Genomic DNA, 16,204 nt, shown 5'->3' with positions numbered 1-16,204 from the left:
GCAACAATCGGTTTGGATAACCAAAGAATTTCTGCACAAACTGTCAGAAACCGTCTCAGGGAAGCTCATCTGCATGCTCGTCATCTTCATCGGGGTCTCGACCTGACTGCAGTTCGTCGTCGTAACCGACTTGAGTGGGCAAATGCTCACATTCGATGGCGTCTGGCACTTTGGAGAGGTGTTCTCTTCATGGATGAATCCTGGTTTTCACTGTACAGGGCAGATGGCAGACAGCGTGTATGGCGTCATGTGGGTGAGCGGTTTGCTGATGTCAACGTTGTGGATCGAGTGGCCCATGGTGGCGGTGGGGTTATGGTATGGGCAGGCGTATGTTATGGACAACGAACACAGGTGCATTTTATTGATGGCATTTTGAATGCACAGAGATACTGTGACGAGATCCTGAGGCCCATTGTTGTGCCATTCATCCACGACCATCACCTCATGTTGCAGCATGATAATGCATGGCCCCATGTTGCAAAGATCTGTACACAATTCCTGGAAGCTGAAAATATCCCAGTTCTTGCATGGCCAGCATACTCACCGGACATGTCACCCATTGAGCATGTTTGGGATGGTCTGGATCAGCGTATACGACAGCGTGTTCCAGTTCCTGCCAATATCCAGCAACTTCGCACAGCCATTGAAGAGGAGTGGACCAACATTCCACAGGCCACAATCAACAACCTGATCAACTCTATGCAAAGGAGATGTGTTGCACTGCGTGAGGCAAATGGTGGTCATACCAGATACTGACTGGTATTCGGACCCCCCCTGACCCCCCCAATACAGTAAAACTGCACATTTTAGAGTGGCCTTTTATTGTGGCCAGCCTAAGGCACACCTGTGCAATAATCATGCTGTCTAATCAGCATCTTGATATGCCATACCTGTGAGGTGGATGGAGTATCTCGGCAAAGGAGAAGTGCTCACTAACACAGATTTAGACAGATTTGTGAACAATATTTGAGAGAAATAGGCCTTTTGTGTAGATAGAAAAAGTCTTAGATCTTTGAGTTCAGCTCATGAAAAATGGGAGCAAAAACAAAAGTGTTGCGTTTATAATTTTGTTCAGTGTATATGAAAAAACACAAAAGGAGCGACATTTAAGTACTGCTGGAGTTATTTTTTGTACGATATTTAATGTACTGGAAACTCTCATTTAGCACAACTTTACACTTACTGGCATAAAAAAAAAAAATTCAAATGTTTTTTATTATTTATTGCTTCAATTTACTACTATTACAATTTCGATACTATGTTATATAAGCAGTATTCTCATTTAGATTTTAATTACTTTTGGTATTATGTTATATTTGTATTACTACTAAAAATGTATCATAAGATAAATAATGGTGCTGCAACACCCTTGCAACTTCCTTGACTGACCTTTTGCCCACCACAGCATATGTATTTTCTTATTTCCAGCTATATAATAATAATAATAATAATAATAATAAAAATAAAACAAAACAAACACAAAAAACAAAAACAAACAAACAATCAAACAACAACAAAACATGTGTTTTTAGAAATGTGATGAACTTGTTAAGCGTTTTTACATTTGTTATTGATTAAAAGATATTTAAGCACTTACTATTTGGAAATAGCAAAGCAGACAGCAGATTTACTAAGCATTTTTGTTGCAAATGCTCCTTGGTGACACATATCGTACACAAATAAGGTTAAAATTTATGTGAACGGGTTAAAATTTTCTGTCAAATGCAAGTAAAACTGTCACACTGCACAACATATATAATGAGAGTAAATAAGGGCTTGGACAGTCAAGGTCCAAAATCACCATAAAAGTAATCCATACGACTCAACCTCTTTATTCCAAGTCTTCAGAAGCCATATGATAGCTTTATGTTAGAAAGACTATTTATTTGCCATTGTTGCACAATAACTTCGAGAGTAATATACACAAATACCAATTTTGAAAAATTAAGGCTAAGATGAATAACTTGCTTGACCTGAGAGTTATTTTTAATGCTTAAAAGTGGTTTTGCAATTCTGTCTGCTTGCAGTTAGGTCGAGTAATTACCATCTTTTTTCCTCTCATTCTCCTGTTATGAAATTCACAGGCCTGTGAGGTATATGTGGTCATGGATCTTCTTGTATGGCTGATGTTGCTCCTGGTAAGTGGACCATTTCCTGAAATGGAGGCGAGCACTCAGGAGTTTGACAGCAGTTATGAAGGTCCAGAGGCTGAATTCCTGTCAACCTCTCGCACACGGCGGGCCCCTGAGCCTCCTCCACAAGACAAGTGTTCCTACACCTTCATTGTACCCCAACAGAAGGTTACTGGAGCCATCTGTGTGAACTCCAAGGAGCCTGAGGCTGTGCTGGAGAACCGTGTCAATAAGCAGGAGCTGGAACTTCTCAATTCTGAGCTCCACAAGCAAAAGAGACAGATAGAGACTCTACAGCAGCTAGTAGAAGTCGATGGTGGCATTGTCAATGAGGTAAAGCTTTTGCGCAAGGAGTCCCGTAACATGAATTCCAGAGTGACGCAGCTGTACATGCAGCTGCTGCATGAGATCATCCGCAAGAGGGACAACACATTGGAGCTGTCACAACTGGAGAATAAGATTCTTAACCAGACCTCTGAGATGCTGCAGCTCACGAACCGCTATAAAGATCTGGAATATAAGTATCAGCACCTTGCCTCACTGGCCAATAACCAGTCAGCACTCATTGCCTTGCTTGAGGCACAGTGTCAAAGGGGACCACCAGTTATAGCCTCAAGAGTACCAGTCCAGCCTCAGCCCCAACCTCAACCAAGACCCTCATCACCCATCAATAAGCCCGTCCAACCACATACCTATAGCCGCAACAACCAGATCACCAACGAGATCCAGAGCGATCAGAACCTTAAAGTGCCACCTGCTCCACCTCCCACCATGCCAGGTGGAACTCACAGCCCGTCTACAACAAACAAACCTTCAGGTGAGTCTCAGTATCATTCTTTCAGTGGTGCATGTGCCATGTGTCATCATAGGCTGAAACTATTGTCGTAGTCGACTAGTAGGCGTTAATTTAAGCCATTAGTCGACTAGTTGCACGTTTATGATATTAATTTTTAAAAAGCGAGCCGCAGCGACACCAGCAAAAGCGGTAATGATCCTGAATGTGTCGGAAAAACCAGCAAAGAAACTGTCTGAACATTTTGTTAATTTATAGAGAGAAATGCACATTAGGGTTGTGCCAACAGATGATGATCTCGGGGATCGACGATGGTCAGAGTGATCGCCAATAGCTGATGCCTTTGACGATGTCAAGACGATATTTGGCTTGTTTTCCCATGTATTAAATTATTATTATTATTATTAGGCTATTATTATTTAAAATTAATATTACAAATAATTTGCCCATAGACACACAGACATGCGCTTGAAGAAACACACTTTATTATATTAACAACAGATGACAGAAAAGCATCTATGCGCATGTATGACGCATTGATACGGACACGTGCAGTCTCGTGGAACACGCGCATCTAAAAGGTTCTCACTCTTTCTTTGTTTCTGTCTTCTGAATTTTTGTTTTTTTGTTTTGTTTTGCAAGAACAGTACCGTCATGACCTCAGACATCTCAGCTCAGGAGGTGCTTTGAGTTAATTCACTTTATTTCCACAGAGCAGTTCATTGTGACCAACTCTGCAGCCTGTAAAATAATACAAAATATATAAAATAATACAAAAACACATACACCATGAACCATGATTTATATTTCAGTAATTATTATGATCATTATATTTATTATTATATTACATGTATAATTGTTTTTGTCTTCATTTGTGTAAGTAATTTTCCGCTTGCATGTTTAGACAGATACTTGCCTGACGGTAAATGGAAAGGTGTATATATATATATATTATTCTTTTATCACTTCATTATTTTATTTGCTTTTTTGTTTTGTTTGGAGTGCAATTTGAATTTAGAAATGTATTTGATTTAAATTTTTCGTTTTTTAAAATAAATGTATACAATTTTCAATGCAAAATCACTAAAGCAAGAATATTCACCGATCCCTCAGCCCGGGGGTTGCCAATGTAATTGAATATTGTGATATATGTATATATATATATATATATATATATATATATATATATATATATCGTGAAGGAGGGAACAAAACGAGTTTATTCACACACATGATATATTTTCCCAGACAACGAAATACCTGTCCGGTAGAGAATGCACAGATGAAGTAGGTCCTTTGCCAGAGAGATGTTTACAACTGTTGTAAAGCCATCTTTCAAAAAGTTGAACAACACAAATTGAATTGCACTTATTTTTTATTTTATTTTATGTTTTCAGTTGCATTTAAATTTTTAGTTAAAATAAATAAAGAATAAAAGTTCAAAAGTTTTAAATCAAGGTGTCTTGCTTTATTGTGTAGGCTTAACCCTAACCCTGCTTAACCTAGCATCCAACCAGCACTAATACCAGTGTTCATCAGTTTCCTGTGGAGTTTTTTGGCGACCAAACGACCAATCAAAACTTGGTCGACCAAGATTCTTCTCATCGACTAACGTTTGGTCGACTATCAGGGGGCAGCCCTAGCCGAAACATAAATGCGAACAAAACACTTTTCTAAGTGTCCTTCAAAATAGAGGTCTGCATTCCCGCAGAACTCCCGCAGGACCTGCGGGACCCAATCAGATGTCTTGCAGCATGGATTACATTTCTGAGTTGAAGGCAGTAGCGGATGGTACGTCCATGAGTTGTGTGCAGGAGTGGGCGGTCTGAGAAGAGCCTAAGCGCCTGAATTTCCACTCAATCTGGTGATATAATCAATTTCCTGGCTTGGTCTGCCTGCATTTTACAGCGTTATGTTACACAAACTCTTCTCAATGAGAGTCTAGCTTTCACAATGACACTACAGTATGAAAGAGATGTTTGGAAGGAAATAGAGAGAAAAACTCTGGACAGAGGGCAAAAAAAAGACTTCGGTGACTGAGTTGAAAAATGGCATAAGGATGTGGCGCCATAAGAACAGTAAAGCTGAAGTGACGAGAAAATGAAAGAGTAAGAGTAATGGAGGGAAGCAACACTATCTGCTGCAGTGAAGTAATTTATTCCACTGGTACCAGACATGGGTGACCCAGACATCTGACCCAAACAGAAAGTTCTATCAGACATGTGTCTTCCTGGTAGACTTAGAGAGAAAGAGATAAAGAGAGAGAGAGAGAGAAATGGCCTGCTGATGGATTTGCCATGTTATTTTAACATGACCCACAGGACTGGAAATCTGTCAGACCTCCTTGTTTCCTCTTCCCTCCTTCTTCTTACCATATCGTTTCGCTAAAGTTAACTTGACTTGATGGATTCCTTTTCAACTCCTGCTCAGCACCTCATCCATCTCTGGGAATGCTAGCTAGACTCTTTATGCCGAATTACCAAGCTTTATTGCCATTAAACTTTTTTATTTTTCAGACATTTCTGAGTCCTCTCTTTTATAGCTCTGCTTCTTTCCATCCCCCTCTCAGACACATGTAATCCAAACTTCTTCCATTTGTCTGCCAGACCTACAGTAACAATTGCCTCGGTCTAAAAGTTCCCTTGGGACTGCCACGCTAAACAAAAATACAAATACACCAAGCAACTGGCATAGTGTAGTACAACATCTAATTTCACAAGACAATGTCAGCAATTGTTAGTGATACAATCAATAGACAACGAAAGTGACAAGATACACTACAAAAATTTGGACAAACCTACTCATAATTTCCTGTTCCGGACACTGTTTCCTGTTCCGGTTGCTGCCGGCACGATGTACGGGTCTGTTTGTTTGTAGCTTGCTAGCCTGCTTAGCATTGCTTATTCCTCTAAATTCATAATTTTATCCATTGCCATTTTACCACATGCTTCGTTTCCACGACTGTTTCAACTGCGTGTATATTACTGTGTGCACCTGTTTTCTTTTCTTTTCTTTCTGCTTCATCTCACATTTCGACTGCGTGCATTCATTTTCTCCACTGTGTTTTGCACGGATTATTGCATTAATCTCAAACATCTGCAACAACAGCAAACAATTGTGTGAGGGATTCACATCGATCTCAATCCCTCGCTGTTCAAGAACAACCATAACAACAACAAACAATTGTGGTAACTCATGACATACACTCATGTTATTGCTTCCTGCATTGCATGCCACATGTTTACTATAGCTTCTTCCATCAGCAGTGAGGGATTTACATGTGATAAATGTAAGGAATTAGTCAGGCTGACAGAGAAGATTAATGAGTTAGAGACACGCATCCAAAAGCTAGTGGAGGTCAGTTAGAAAGAAAAGCCGGTAGATACTGTTTCGGATGTGGGTAAAACAGCGAGCAACACACACACTTTGGTTCTGGCTGTAGAACCCCCATAGCAGGGTGTTTGGTTGACGTCTCGGTGGCATACTCAATCAGCAAAGTGACACAGTCTCCCGTTCCTGTTAGGGTTTCCAATCGATTCTCCCCATTCAGTGATGCAGCCACTGAGAATCATGTTGAAAGTGCCCTTGTTATAGGAAATTCTATTGTAAGGAATGTAGCAATAGAGACTCCAGCCACTATTGTTAAATGCATTTTGGGGCTCGGGCGTCTGACATCAGATCAAATTTATAAGTGCTGGCTAATGCTAAATGTAGATTTTCTAAGACTGTTCTTCATGTCGGCACTAACAACGTCCGGCTTCACCAGTCGGAGATCACTAGAGGTAATGTTAAAGAGGTGTGTGAACTTTCAAAAACGATGTCAGACACTGTAATATGCTCTGCCTCCCTCCCTGCTCATCGTGGTGATGAGGTTTATAGTAGATTTGTGTCACTGAATGGCTGTATGTCTGAGTGGTGTCTGGAGAATAGAATAAGATTTATAGACAATTGGAAGAGTTTCTGGGGTAGACCTGACCTGCTAAAGAGAGACGGACTCCATCCCTCCAGGGAAGATGCTGCTCTACTCTCTAGTAATTTGGCTCATAGTCTTAATAGTGATAGTATTTGACTAACTGGGGCCCAGGTCAGGAAGCAGACAAACTGGCTAATCCGAACGTCGTCTAGCTGCCTTGAGACAGCACACAGGTCACATAAACTACAACATATAGAGACTGTATAACCTAGATATCACATAGAAACTGTGTCTGTTCCCCGAACTACCAAACACAAACCCCTAAAATTTTGATTAAATGTTCAATATGTAAAAATTTTCATGTTATATATTTTTTTTGCCAATGTGTGAACGGCTTGTAACGCAACTTAAAAAATGAGCCCTTCCCGGACTTCCTAGGTTGCCTATTAAAGCCTGTAGACTGATTTTCATGCAAAGGGAGTGGGTCACTTTTGCGGGGAAAATCCAGTGGATGTGACATTTATGCGCACTCCCGAGAGCCTTGCTTCAGTGCTTCTCTTCTGCTATTCAACAGCGACAACTGTCTGCAACAATAGGTAACGGTATCTTTGAGATGGAATCCAGCAAACGGCCGGCTCCCAGCACAACATCTACTCCTACACAAACTCTGAGTATGCCAAAAAAAAAAAAATTTAAAAAAAAAAACATTTATCTACTGAATCCCATCTGGCTAAGTGGAAATGTGATCGTGGTCGAGCGAAAACTAGAGTGAACATCGGCAGGGCATTTGATTCCTGGAGGGAACTTCATTCGGTTTTCGGGATCAAAACCGACCCTGAATTGGCGTTCTTCTTATTGGACAGGTAAGCTTACATAACTGCATGAGAAATATAGTGCCATAAGGATTGATCTGTGTCATTTTAGCTAAACGACAATAACACATGAAATGAATGCTAGACAATGTTCAAGATAATGCAAAAAGACCCATTCATTAGTGTAATGTAACTTGGTTATACAGAAAATATATACATTCTATTATTATAAAACAATAGTGCATCGATATATCAAAATGACAATTGTGATGGAATCACATCAATACTGAATTGTGTCAACATATTTTTAATGTACAGTCTATTTTATAAACAGCTACTGTCATCATCCACCAAATTTAGCCATCAGCTATTGATAAAGCTGGCTAGCTAGTTAATGCCAACATAGGCTATTGTAGAAATGCAGTCAATGTATCATGCAAAGAAAAGTGATTACTTCAAACTACAGTCTCGCATAGTCAGACCTATATCCACACTATGTTTTAGCCCTGTTCCAGCACTGGAGAGTAAATATAATATAATATACAGTCTCAAAGTTTATAGTAAAACAATCATAACTGTGTAATTTTAATTATGCTACCTCATCTGTCAGCATGATGTCGGTGAATCACGTTCAGTTTCTTTGTACGTTACATCATTGTTTTGGTCAATGCTCGCGTCCCTATGGAGTGTTTGCACGAGCACGAGCAACAGGTAGATGGCTGCAGTTCACTTAACGGCCACAGGTGTCATTAATAACAAGGGTTTCTGAATCTTACATACTGCACCTTTCAGGTAAAAATCTACTCCCCCAGGTTATTATTATAAACATGCACATCATCTGAAGGGTCGAGGAGGAGGTGTTGCTGCAATTTGAAGTTTTTGGTGTTACTCAGGGGACAGGATATAAGTTTAAATCTTTTGAACTAATAATGCTTAATGTGATACACTCAGATACAAATAAAAAATCTCTGTCGTCTTTTGCCCTTGCTACAGTAAACAGATCACCCGGGACGCATTCTGGAGTATATGGAGTTGATGCTGATACTATAGAAATTCTGCTGCAGAGCGATGACATCTCAGATCATTGCCTCGTCTCTTGTATGCTGAGATCAGCTAATGTTACTCAATCTACATGCTATCATTCAGATAGAACTATTCTTTCGACCACTAAAGATAGCTTCACTAATAATCTTCCAGAATTGTCTCACAAACTCAGTAAGCCAAAAAGTGTAGAAGAACTTGAAGTAATAACAGAAAATATAAATACAGTCTTCTCTAGTACTCTTGATAGTGTTGCTTTGATTAAAGCAAAATAAAGAAAAAAGCCCCACACCATGGTACAATGATCACACTCATGATCTCAAGAGAGCAACTTGGAAAATGGAGCGCAAGTGGAAGAATACAAAATTAGAGGTATTTTGCGGTGCATGGAAGGATAGTGTCTGTAGCTACAGACAGGCACTAAAAGCTGCCAGCTCAGCATATTTTAGCAAACTCAGAAAATATCCATAACATTCCTAGGTGTTTATTCCATACTGTGGCTAAATTGGTTAAAAATAAATCATAGACAAAACAGTAATGAATTTCTTTACTGATAAAATTGAAATCATCAGAAATATTGGAATTATGCAATCGTCTGTCACAGTACCACAAAAAATAGTGTCTCATAATTTTCCTCACGAGCAACTTCAATCCTTCGCTGTCATATGTCATGAAGAGCTAACAAAATTTAGCGAAACATCAAAAGTCACAACATGTATTTTAGATCCAACACCAACAAAGCTCTTAAGAGGTATTCCCTGTAATCTCAGAACCTCTTCTTAATATTATTAACTCCTCGCTATCCTTAGGACATGTTTCAAGAAACTTTAAAATGGCTTATCAAACTGCCACTTCTTATTAGGAAGCCACAACTGGAACTGGACAGTTGGCTAATTATAGACCGATTTCAAATCTTCCATTTATGTAGAAAATACTAGAAAAGGTAGTGTCCTCCCAACTGTGTTAATTTCTACAGAGAAACAGTATATATGAACAATTTCAGTCAGGATTTATGCCCCATCACAGTACAGAGTCTGCACTTATCAGTTTCAAATGACTTGCTCTTATCATCTGATCGTGGCTGCATTTCTCTTCTAATGCTTTTAGATCTTAGTGCTCCCTTTGACACCATAGATCACAGCATTCTCTTGGATAGGCTTGAGAATTATGTTAGCATGGTTTAGGACAGGGGTCGGCAACCTATAGCACATGGAGGGGTAATCACTGGCACACCAGCTATGCCGAGAGAGTAGAGTATTCTATTTATATAAATTCCATACCTGCATTCCAATCTACATCTTTATGTAATCCTTCCTCATGATCACATAGCATTTTTCATGAGCTGAATGGGAGGCTAAACAAAAAGTTAAAAAGTGATGAGACTGCAGCCTACCCAACAAACTCATGCAGCGTGTGCAAGCCATTCATGCATCACAAGCCGGCAGCGCTTCACTTTTGATTAATCACATGAGTAAACATGCCCGCTTTGCTGCAGTCAGGCTGCGCGGATGACAGCCTACATTCCGTGTTTCAATTGTTTCTTTTTGTTTTCAGAACAACGTGATGTAATAATGAAAAAAAAAAAAAAAAAACACTATTAATCCTTGAGGTTTCCAACCCACACACAAGTACACCCTCCTTAAACCATGGTCACACTCAAAATTACATTAAAATATTAAAAGAGAAAACATAAACCCACATAAATTTAACCTGGAAATAAAGTTTTAGGATTTTGCAGGTGCGAAATGGGCTAAATAGTTGATCGGCTTGTGATGAGCAAATGGCTTGCATGCGCAGCATGAGTCAAGTCACACTTTAATAAGTTCAGCCTCCCATTCAGCTGATGAAAACGCTGCGTGATCATGAGGAAGGATTACATCAAGATGTAGATTGGAATGCAGATGCGAAAACTTCATAAAAATAAAATAACCTACACCTCTCTTGCTATTGCTTGCATGCTAGTGATTACCTTTGGCACAGCCATTGACCAGGAAAATAAAAAATGGCACTCCAAGGTTGCCGACCCCTGGTTTAGGTCCTATTTAGCAGACCGCTACCACTTTGTCTGTGTAAACAAGGAATTGTCAAATCAAACAAAAGTTAAGTATGGAGTGCCACAGGGATCAGTTTTAGGGCCTCTGCTTTTATCCTTATATATGCTTCCCCTGGGAGATATTATCAGGAATCGTGGAATAAGTTTCCACTGTTATGCCGATGATACCCAACTTTATATTTCTTCAAAACCCGATGAAATTTCACAATTCTCCAAATTAGCAGAGTGTATCAATTAAATCAAATATTGGATGGCCAGAAATTTCCTTCCGACAAAACAGAGGTACTAATTATTGGACCAAAAACCTCTTAAAATAAGCAGCTAAAATATAATTTGACTCTCGATGGATGTACTGTTACATCGTCTTCTATAGCAAAGAACATAGGTGTTATATTTGATACCAATCTATCCTTTGAAAATAAAATTTCAATTAGGATGCTTTAGTTAGGTCTGCCAGAACCAGAAACATTTATTATGATCTATAACTCTTCAAAAAAATTAATGGCGTCTACGCTAATAATATTCTATTTGTTTCCCTGTCTCAACCTCCGGATTCATATCTCGAGGTTACCAGAGCCAGCCAGATAAAGCTCCATTCCTGCTTGGTGTCAGACTCCACTGCTACGTGTCTCTGAGTGATGACGACTAAATGCAGCCGGTGCCAGCCAGACATTACTTCAGTCTATTACGATGGACTTCAGGGGATGAACTGATACCAACTCCAACCATAAGACATGGGATACTTCATATGCCACTGCCTGAACCTTGGTCTAATGATGGACTACACTCTTAAAATGGAAAACATAGACTATCAATTAATTACCAACAAAAGCCTTCATCGCCAACTAAAAAAGGACAGTGCATCAATGTGAACTTCTGCAGTTAATCCAGGATGAACTTCAAATAAATTAGTCATTAATCTTAGTTCATACAAAATATTTGTTTAAACACTGACCCTTAACACTTACTTAGTTTTATAATTTTAAACCATGACTTGCACTATACATAAGTAATATTGGCATTATATTCATGATATTAGCCAGAGGGGAACTGGCCCCCACAGTGAGCCTGGTTTCTCCCAAGGTTATTTTTCTCCATTAACCAACGTCTTATGGAGATTTTTTGTTCCTTGCCACAGTCGCCTTCGGCTTGCTCACTGGGGTTCTAAATACAATTATTATATAATAATTTAATTATTTATTTTTATACACAATTTACAATCATATTTAATCAAACTACATAATGATGACTAAGACATTATAGATATTACAGTTTCATTTTCTGTTAATGCATGATTTTCTGTAAAGCTGCTTTGAAACAATGTGTGTGGTGAAAAGCGCTATACAAATAAAAATGACGACTAATTTATTATTACTATTTTCCACTTTTTAGAATAAATATGAAGTAATTAAAACTGGACATATGAAAAAAAAATAAAAACTTAAATCAAAATCAATGTATCTTATATTTTATCATCTGAAATGAAAGCCGGCCCCAAACCATGAGCCCATTCAGGCAATCTCAGGAACGGCAATGACGCTGTTGTCGTGCTAAACCACTGCCACACGATCCCTAGCAGAAAATATTCAAGGAACAAAGACGTCACTTCATTAACCTCGTGCGACCCCGTGTACACACATGCATGGACATTGTAGTTCGCAATGCATAATTTAAATTCATTTAAACCAACTGATCTTAGTTCAGAAGGCTGTCAGTAAAGGGTTAAACTTTCAATGTACAGAGTCATGTGACAAAACAACATGGCATTTATCATAGCAGAGTTTATCTTTGGGAGAAACGCCAACAAAACTACATCTGGTAAGAAGCCTAATTACTGTAAGTTTTTACACTGAAACCTGTTTGAGTCAAAAGAGTCTCTAGTTTCATCCGATATGCAATGTTTTTTTTGTTTTTTTGAGCGATTTATCTAAACGTCACGCTGCTAAACACAATGTACACTAATGTGTACTTTAGCGATATTTTTCCTTAGAATCGTATGGACCTCTTTTATGGAAAAGATTGACCAGTATATTTTATTTATATTTATTTATTTATTTTCCATGGTGAAACATAAATAATAATAAAATGGGAATGAACAAGAATGATATAAGTATAAATAAATAGTGACACAATTTTCATTGTTGGGGTGAAGTTTTACTTTAAGACTATGAACTCTGCTTTGGCAGACACTGATATTTCCTATTAGCAAAGAGTAGAATTTTTCTATTGGAATAATTCTTTCATATATACAAATGGAAATACAGTAGCCCTAAATTTTTTAATCAGAATGATCCACAAGTCTGACTGCCTATTGGAGAGCTGGATTACTGAATGTTGTAAGTCATGGGAAAGATGTGTGTGGTATGGGAAGCTTGCATGCATGCATGCAAGCTTGTTCTCACCTCAGGCTTTGTGTCCACTCATTCAACATTAAAATTACTTTATAAACATTAAGACATGCCATAAATTAAGGCAGATCAACACATAGCCATTTAGTGGGACGTTTAGAGACTAAGAATGAAAGAAAAATCACTTCTCCATCACCTCTTTTACATCTAAAAACAAATTAACAGTATATATTTGTGAGGAGGAGGAGGGAGTGGCCGGGCCATGAGTGCGCATGGCCAGCCCCAATCGGGCTAATCAGCCGAGGAGAGGGCCAAGCTGGATGTGGCAATTCGAGAGAGAACCACACGCAGCTGCGGTGTGTGTGTTTGTGTTTTATCTTTTTACGTTTTCATTAAACATTATTTTGATGGTTCGTCGGGAAGGAGGAGGGATGCGCTGTTGTGGAGTCCCCACCAATGCCGTCCGCCAAAAGGAGAAGCCGCGGCTGTCCACCGGGGGATGGAGGAGTTGCTGCCAGCCGCCTGGACATGGAGGAATGGCCGGCATCCACGAGGGTGGAGGGGATTACTGCTGGCCACCTGGAGCGGTGGAGCCACTGCCAGGGCGGAGGGGCTTGCTACCGGCCGCCAGAATGCAGAGGGGTCGGAGGAATGGCCGCTGTCCGTGAGGGGAGGAGGGACTCGCTGCCGACCGCCTGGAGCAGTGGAGGTGCTTCCAGGGGTGGAAGGGCTCGCTACCGGCCGCCAGAACGCGGAGGGGCGTTCCATCCGCCAGGGGTCGGAGGATTTTCTGCTGTCCACCTGGGGAGGAGTGGCTGTCATCCGTCAGAAGGTGGAGGAGTGGTCGAGGACCAGGCGACGGCATGTCTGGGAACTGGCGAGCAATTCTTTTTTTCTCTCTCCTCTCTTTCTCTCACTGTCGCTCCGCCTCGCTCTTTCCCTCTCCCCTTTTCCCTCCCCTTGTCTCCCTCCCAGGTCTCGAGAGGCGGGGAAAGCCTGCCGGTAGGCGCAGTGACATCACTTTAGAGCGGATATGAAAACCATTCATTTTGAGACACTGTTTTTGATTAATAGAAATATAAGAAAGAGGAGTGGGTGGACTTTTAACATTATAAGGTGGTTGTATACACACACTGCCGACTCACATTTATGTTCAAACACTATGTAAAAGTGAATTTTGCATAATAGGTCCCCTTTAAAAGGCAACACAGTCTTTGCATTTCCTGTGTATAAATGTATGGATAGTGTGTGGACTCTAGACAAGCATCTTAAACAAACAATGCTTTATAAAGATTTATACAGCCAGTGCAGTTTTCCCTATTTTAAACAGAGCTACAGTTCATCAATGGATGATTCTGAAGACAGGACTGAATAATGGATGTCTTTTCCTCTGCATTTCTTTGGAAAAATATGAAAGTTGGAGCCATTTTGACACAACCTTATAAAAACACTAATCTGTGCCCAGGGAACTTTGGAAGTGCTTGCTACTAATATACATGCTACTGTTGCATTATTTCGCAAATGGGCCTTTCTTTGGCTTTGATGCCAGTGTTATGTTTGGCTGGGAGAGCAGAGCCAACGTCCCAGGCCAGAATGGCAGCCAAGATCAATCCTCTTCTTAAGTTAAGAGCTTTTCCAGCTGTGCCATAACAGAAAAAGAGATCTAGTAAGAGTAGATCATTTGAGTTTGCTTTTCAGAGATGGAAGTTTCTCATTAGATTGTGTTTTGATTTATGCTTAATGTTGCAGGAGCTTTGCATCTACATTTTCCCCGAAACAACTGAGTATGTCTGTCTGTCATGGAGACATATTCCTACTTTGAAATTTGACAATGGCTATGTCCAAAAGCTTTAAAAAAAAAAAAAAAAAAAGTTGCCTTTGCAGGATGGATGGGTATATGGATGGAGTTTTACAGTTTTGTTAGTAAATTCAGCAGGCTTACGTGTCATGAATGTGACACCAAACCTTGCGCTTCTTTAATTCAAGTAGATGGAGCCTATAAAATGAAAATGTGAAGTCAGAAACTAATAATAAAAGTGATATTTGTATTATATTTAAATAAGTGAAAAGACCCATAAAATTGCATATTTTGTCACACTGAATTGACCATTCTACAGTATGGCATTGATTTTGAGTTGGATGCAGATGTACATTTTCTGGTATTCACAACAGAAAGGTTATCTCTAACATCTATAAAAAGTAAAAAGTTAACATGATCAATTTATGTGGCTAAATTATTCTGACAGTGGGACTGAGTTGGAACTCCTCTCATCAGGAAATTAATCCCTTATTGATTTAAATTCAGGCATCTCTTAGAATTTCTGAAGGCAAACAAAATCAGTTATATTTTCTTACACTCAAAAAATATATTTTAGCCTATTTTTTAAGCTAATGGATTGACACATTTAGGACTGACGCAGTTCTATTTCATCTTTTTTTTTTTTTTTTTTTTTTTTTTAAGTGTATTTTGCATTTGCCCTTATGAAATTTTTTTATTAATTAATTAATTTATTTATTTATAGTTTTAACAGTGGTGTTTGTAACAAGACCATGTTAAGCACATGGATGCATGGATCTTCTCAACCATGGTTAGATGTAACATGATTTCTATATATATATAAAAAATAAAAAAAACCTACGGCAGTTTAATAAATACAAAATATAAACATTTATAAGTTGTAACAAAAATGAATTATATTCCCTCACTCCCTTAATGTAGCCTATTACAAATTTAATAGAGTTGAAGTAGTGATATGATAATATTTATTATGAATCTATTTCTCCCTGAAGTACAGTTAGTGTTAATATAGTAAATTCAAGGGTGATGATGTAGAATTCTGTGCCGAATTCAAATGGTTTCCGCGTCTCGCATCGTGCTTCTCACTGGTTCTCGCAGCACTGTAATGATAAACGGTGCGCGTTTAAGAGCTTGAGACCGGTCTGCGAGTAAAAACGCCCCTGCTCTGCTCTGTATATTGAGCTGTATCCAACTACAGAGCCATACAGGTGCATTAGCAGAGGTTGTGACTCCACCTGTCTATTTGATGCTGCTTCTGACACTTCAGATGCATCGACAGACAGAATCAGATGAACCACGTCACAATGCGCACCA

The 16,204-nt window shown here is 39.2% G+C and overlaps 1 protein-coding gene and 1 pseudogene across 1 annotated transcript in view; one reads left to right on the top strand and one right to left on the bottom strand.

The window, feature by feature from the left end:
* LOC127424601 (ras-specific guanine nucleotide-releasing factor RalGPS1-like) overlaps positions 1–16,204 on the bottom strand; it is a 176,305-nt pseudogene that overhangs the window by 68,413 nt on the left and 91,688 nt on the right.
* LOC127424140 (angiopoietin-related protein 2-like) overlaps positions 1–16,204 on the top strand; it is a 46,176-nt gene that overhangs the window by 13,734 nt on the left and 16,238 nt on the right. The window contains exon 2 of the mRNA XM_051669066.1: positions 2,085–2,949. Within this exon, the coding sequence (XP_051525026.1) occupies positions 2,106–2,949 (844 nt within the window). The 5' untranslated portion in view covers positions 2,085–2,105. The remainder of the gene's footprint in view (positions 1–2,084; positions 2,950–16,204) is intronic.

Source organism: Myxocyprinus asiaticus, chromosome 33, assembly GCF_019703515.2.
Source record: "Myxocyprinus asiaticus isolate MX2 ecotype Aquarium Trade chromosome 33, UBuf_Myxa_2, whole genome shotgun sequence".
Taxonomy (NCBI): domain Eukaryota; kingdom Metazoa; phylum Chordata; class Actinopteri; order Cypriniformes; family Catostomidae; genus Myxocyprinus; species Myxocyprinus asiaticus.
The sequence above is the reverse complement of the archived record's forward strand: the minus strand, read 5'-3'. Positions and strand labels throughout refer to the sequence as shown.